The following is a 6,018-nucleotide window of genomic DNA, read 5'->3' on the forward strand; positions in this document are numbered from 1 at the left end:
CTGTTTCACAAGCTTTCTAGAACAAGCAATATGGGAAAGAAGCTAAGCCTGAATATCCAACAGAGAACAAGATGCAGACATGGCCCCCCAAACTCCGGTTAGCCACAAAGCACAAGCCAGTTCATACAGATACAGCAGGCAATTGCATTGCACCAACTTATGCAAGTGAGCTACCAAAATACGTTAAAATCCATACCTCAACAAGCCATGCAAACACATACTGCACATTTTAAATAATTAAAGTTATACCAAGAAATAAACCACAATTTAACTGTCATTTGTCTTTCCTAGGATCAATTCAAGAAGCTATCACGAAACCAGCAAAACATCCCTTCAGAACTAAGTTCACTAGTTCATTGCAATGTTTAAGAAAATATAATGAAAAGGGAAAAAGGAAATTTGCGGGGATTCCCTAAAAGTCCACGGCCTTCAACTTGAACATATCTGGATGATGAACAGTAGGAGTTTAAAGCCTTCTTCCTCTTCTCCCACCCTTTCTTCTGGTGCTATCAGTAGGAATGGGCGTCACGTCCTCTGCAAACAGCCATAACATGAGGTTAAGTAAAACAGACCCATGAAATAATCGAAGTCAGTCAGCAAAAACTATCATAAAAAGGAAAGGAATACTTATCTATTAAGAATTTTATACTGAGCAAAATCCAACTTACACACTTACACACACACACACACACACAAAGAGAGAGAGAGAGAGAGAGAGAGAGAGTTTAGTCCAAATCATGAATAAACCAAGAATAATACTACAAGTAACAAAATGGGGATTCGATTCATCCAAGTTTAAAACTGGGTGCAGCCTTTTTTCTTGCAGAAAATTGAAGCAAAATGTAACCATGCAACTCAACAAGAAACAAAAGAAAAGGAAAACTCAATGAACCATGACTCAAATGTTTTCCTTTTTAACAAAACTTACAAAAGCAGAACTTTTAGAAATTTCCCTTTCAACATTAGAAGTATCAGCCGTTACACTCAATTCTCCAACTCCTTGAAGAAGAAAAAAACTGCCAAAATTGTCCAATTTCAACTTAGTGCAACAACATAAGCATACCTATACGGCCAATCCTCATTCCAGAACGTGCCAAAGCTCGAAGAGCTGACTGTGCTCCAGGTCCAGGAGTCCTGGTCTTGTTCCCTCCTGTTGCCCTCAACTTAATGTGAAGAGCAGTAATGCCAAGTTCCTGCAGAGGGACAACACTGTCAGATTTGATGGTAAGGAACTTAAATCCAGATAATTCCACAGAAAAAAGATAAGGGAAAGGAAAAAAAAGAGGAAGAAGGAAACAAGGATACTGTAGTAGTTCACAAACATTTACTTAAGGTTAATAGTGAGCAAGATCAGCTTCCACAACCAAGTTAGGCAACCTAGCCCATGCCATACCGACCCAGATAGAAATTAGACAACTCAGACTGGACACAAGACCTTGGATCAAGCTATGCATAATGAGGCCTATCACAATCCCCACCAAATTGTCAAGGACAGTCCCTTAAGCCATTAGTACCAAGATGGCTCCATGCACGAACAAACAAACAAACATGGAAATTGCCACTTATTGACAAAAAAGCAAATCAAAAGGAAATCAATACCTTGCACCGCTGAGCAACATCTTGAGCTGCAAGCATGGCAGCATAGGGGGAAGATTCATCTCTATCAGCCTTCACTTTCATACCACCTGTCACAGAGAGAACCCGCTTTCACTAACATAGCTAACGTGTTTAAAATTACGGGCTTAGACTCCAGAACCAAAAGAAACCTGGATGGATGTGGATTGAAATGGCACACTTGCACAACATATGGCGGGAATAAAACAGCAGTGAATTCATTATTTGATATGCATGGGCAAATCAACTAGAGGTTTCAGGCTGACATGGGGGAGGGGGCCAGGAACTCCTGGCATCAAGTTAGCAAGAGAACCCATGGAGACAAAGTACTATTTATAGACTAAAGCAACTCAGACTGAACTGCAGTAAGCCATGATCATGCCAAGTTTTGTAGCCCAAATGACGAAACTGTGACTTGTTCATGCAATGCTTTTAGCTCTGAAAGAGGTCAAACAAGTTGGACTTGATGACAAAATATCAAAGGAATTTTCCTTCACATACAATCTTTCTAAAACAAAAAAATGACTACAATGACTACTTGTAAAAGGAACAAGCACCTGTGATTCTTACAAGGGTTTCCCTTCCAGATAAATCTGTTATATGCTGCAAAAAATACAATTCCAAACAACTCATTTGAGCGACAAAACAAGCAACAGGGAAAAAAATAAGAGCTATATTAACAGTCAAGATAGTTTTGTATTCTAGACTTGAAAGGAATGATATGCAAACAACATTCATAAAAAAACTTCACATGCTTCAATCATCTGATGGGCATAAGACCCATTCTCTGCTATGTGGTCAAAAGCCCCGAGTAGCCATTGACTAGTCGGTAAGACATAAGTAAAACGCCTAGGCTTTGCAATTCCTAGTTGGGTACCTTAAAAGGTACCAATTTTGCCAACTAGGCATGGACTAAGAGCCTAGTTGGCAACTAAGCTGCCTCCGCCTAGGCACGAGGGCAGTTTTTATCCATTTATTATTCTTATATATATTGTTATTTTATATACATATATATAAATGTGTGTGTGTGACTTGTTCTATAAAATCATGAAAACATGCTTAGTTATTATATATATAGAGAGAGAGCTAGATAGATAGATGGGTGTGTGTGATACTTTGGATTTTTTCTGTGAAACATTGAAAGCATGCATAGTTCATTTTAGTTGATTATGTTTTTTATATATGTGTGTATTTGTATTTGATGAATTTTTCTATAAAATCCTTAAAGCATGTTTAGTATTATGAATAATGTAATATGTTATTTATATATGTATGTGTTATTGTGCTTCTGTGAAAGGTTGAAAGCATATTTTGTTGATTATACTGAATTTGTTATGTATATTCGGGTTATGCATATGAATATATTTTGTGAAATCATGTGTATTTTTGTACTTGTGTAATGAAAACAATCAAAACATCTTATTACTAAAAGAATTAAACATATTTTTATGTATATTTTGTGTACTTTTTTATATTTCAATTGGGTTATCAACTAGTCTGACTAGTCTTTTACAGGTCTACCTACAAGGCACCGCCTAGCACTTTTGACTACATAGATGCGCTGAAATGATAAGGTAAAGGAACCAACCACAAAAGTGTCATTGAAGGAAGCAAAGATATGAGCCACCCCAAACACATGCTCTCCCTCACGAACATTTGGTCCCAGTGTGACATTTTCCTCCTTAACTTCTCGGGTCTTCTTTCTTCCAGACTGTCCAAACACCAGTTAGCCATCATCAGTAACAGCAAGATGTACGAAACTAAGGTAAATGATCAACATTTAGAAAGGTGATAACAGCATTGGCAAAACTAAAGTACTTTCATCTCTTAAACAAATACCATTATGTGATAAAAATGAACTTAATTATTTTATAAAGATGGAACAAATTAGGGGCTGAGAAAAGCCCAAGACAGGACAATAGCTAATGGGACAGACCCACATATTAATCCATATGACCCCATTTGTTTGTTCCTTGCTTGTAACTACTCAAACTGGTTCAGTCAATGACCTTGACTAAATTAGTTAATGAACATGATAATGACATAACTAAAAATAGCATAATACGTCAGCAATAACATGCAACTAAGTAAAGTTGTGTTTGTCATCTGCACTCTTTGTTCAAAAACATGTTTTCAGCTTGAAATTTGTTTGTTTGCGTTAATACATGTTTCATTACATATACTTTTGCAGACTCTCTCCCATTATGTCATTAAAAAAACAAAAGGTTACCCTAAATGAGAACCTCTGGCCTCGCCTCCTTTCATGATTTCCCTTTTTTTCATAGTAGCAAGGCAAGAATCTTAATCAAAGGGAGTTAAAGAAAGAATGACATTCAAGTAGAAAAGTGATCACAAATTTGACCCTTTCTATTACTTCATACAGTTTTCCTCTCCAGATTACCAAGTTTGACTAGTTTCTAATTTATTCTGATTTCCTCCCTCAGGGTTCAAATAAGAGTTGTCAGTCGGGGATGCGGGAAGCAAGGCTCTTTTAAAATTTTAGGAAGCGGGAAGTGCGGGACGACTTAGAAGCGAATCATAAATCGTCTTAGAAGCGACCTAGGAATCGAACCAGAAGTGACCTATGAAGCGAGGGAGAAGCAAAAAAAGAGAAAAAAAGAAATAAAAAGAAAAAAGAAGGGGAAGAGAACTTCCCTAAATAGGAAGGAGAAGCGTGCTTCGCAAATTTTTTTGGTGCTTCCCAGCACATTTCGGAAGCGCCAGCAAAAAGCGCTTTGGCGCTTCCCCATGCCCTATGGGGCTTCCAGTAACCATGGTTCAAATAGCCTGAAGTATCCAAAAGACTTGTACAATGTAAAGGCAAAAGCACAAAAAAGACAACTATTAGAGTATAAAACCATTTCACCATCACAGACACTCAATTGTAGGCTCAACATGCACCAAACAAAAAAACCAAAAAAGATATGCCATGTATAAGGGCAGTTCCTTGACAGGCCCATTCTCCTTGTATTGTGTAGTCTTCAGATCTTTGTAGATTCTCATTCATTCAGTGCCCCGCTTAAGGGCAGTTCCAAACAATAACTATATCTTTGAGTTTTTGTAGTTATTTGTACTGCGACACTAGCACTAGGATGGGGCATTAGTTCTTTCTCCCATTCCGAATCACAATGGAATGGTAGAGGAACTCATTTCTTTGGCTCTTTGCTAACAAATAAGAATTCTCTCCGGCAGTGGAAATAGAAAGTGAAAACAATAAAATGAGCCGCTTCAGTGACTTTGAAGCTTTGAAACATGGACATAAATTTACAACAAGAGCGAATAATTTTTAAACGCTACTTAGAGGAAAATGTCCCTAAGAAATAAGAGAAAAGAATAACCCGAACTTGGAAACCGAGTTGGCATGGATCACGAAAGAATCAGAGAATAAACCAGTATTAGAGTAATATGATCTTTCCAGAAACCAATTGAAAAAACGAGAAAGAATCATCAATCGGACACAGTACCAGTTAACTCGACGCAACTTAATGCACAGGTTTTAAGGCATACAGGCAAATGTATTGGGCTGGTTGGTGGCATTGCACTATCTTCGCTAAGACGCGTAGGAGTGGCGTTTGACGCACGGCGCCCATCAAATCTTTCCCCAAGTTAGGTCATCAAATATTTTCTAATAAAAAAATGCACACGACTATCTGCTATCGACATTCCACTTAGTGCAGTTGATACTCCACAAGACAAAGGCAAGAAACCATGACAAATTATATCATAAGAAACCAAAGTTTCATTGTTCCTAAATCGATTAAGCAAAAAAATCTATTTCACACCATGAAGTTGAACACCACCATCCCATAATCAAAATTTTGAAATTAACCTTCTCATGTAAGGAATTATTCATCGCGCTCAAAGCCACTCGCAGGAAGACCCGTCATAAAACAAGCACCAGCACTGAAACCTATCGTTACGCCATATATGTGCCAAAAGACCATAAAAGAAGAACAGAACATTTTTCTTGCTTACAGAATACCATTTTTCTTGCTTTCTCCCGCAAAATTGCGTCCCCTTCCGCAAACTCTAGATTACAGAGAAGTAGAAGGAAAGAAGAAAGAGAAGAAGAACTCACCATTTTTTCCTCTTTTGCCTCCTGCGGAAGATCGGAAACCTAAAAAACGATGGATGGCGCTCTCTCAAAACCCTAGATGGCTGCAGAATCCCTTCACCCTTCGCGCTTCAGGGAGCTTTTATAGGTCTTAAGGTTTGATAAAATTACCGAAATGCCTTTGTTTAAATCTCGTACTCAAAAAGTCTAGCGAGAAAAAAATCTGCGATATTTTGAAAGAAACTTGCCTCGGGTAAAATATTGTTGAGATGTTTTTTAAAATATAATGTACTTTTAACTCGAAATTGTCGCAGTTTTTTAATTATAACGGATTTTCAACACTTTGCAGT

The 6,018-nt window shown here is 37.7% G+C and overlaps 1 protein-coding gene across 1 annotated transcript; it reads right to left on the reverse strand.

Moving 5' to 3' along the window:
* Positions 1-227: 227 nt before the first annotated feature.
* On the reverse strand, positions 228-5,802 carry LOC149828012 (small ribosomal subunit protein uS11y-like). The gene is made up of 6 exons (XM_090019798.1): positions 5,693-5,802; positions 3,203-3,325; positions 2,172-2,217; positions 1,600-1,685; positions 1,064-1,193; positions 228-534 (listed from the first exon to the last, which is right to left on the reverse strand). Exons 1-6 carry the CDS (start codon positions 5,693-5,695, stop codon positions 467-469), a joined length of 456 nt encoding a protein of 151 aa, XP_089875924.1. The 5' UTR covers positions 5,696-5,802; the 3' UTR covers positions 228-466.
* Positions 5,803-6,018: the final 216 nt, after the last annotated feature.

Source organism: Nuphar pumila, chromosome 10 (genome assembly GCF_984573655.1).
Source record: "Nuphar pumila chromosome 10, dmNupPumi1.hap1.1, whole genome shotgun sequence".
NCBI lineage: Eukaryota > Viridiplantae > Streptophyta > Magnoliopsida > Nymphaeales > Nymphaeaceae > Nuphar > Nuphar pumila.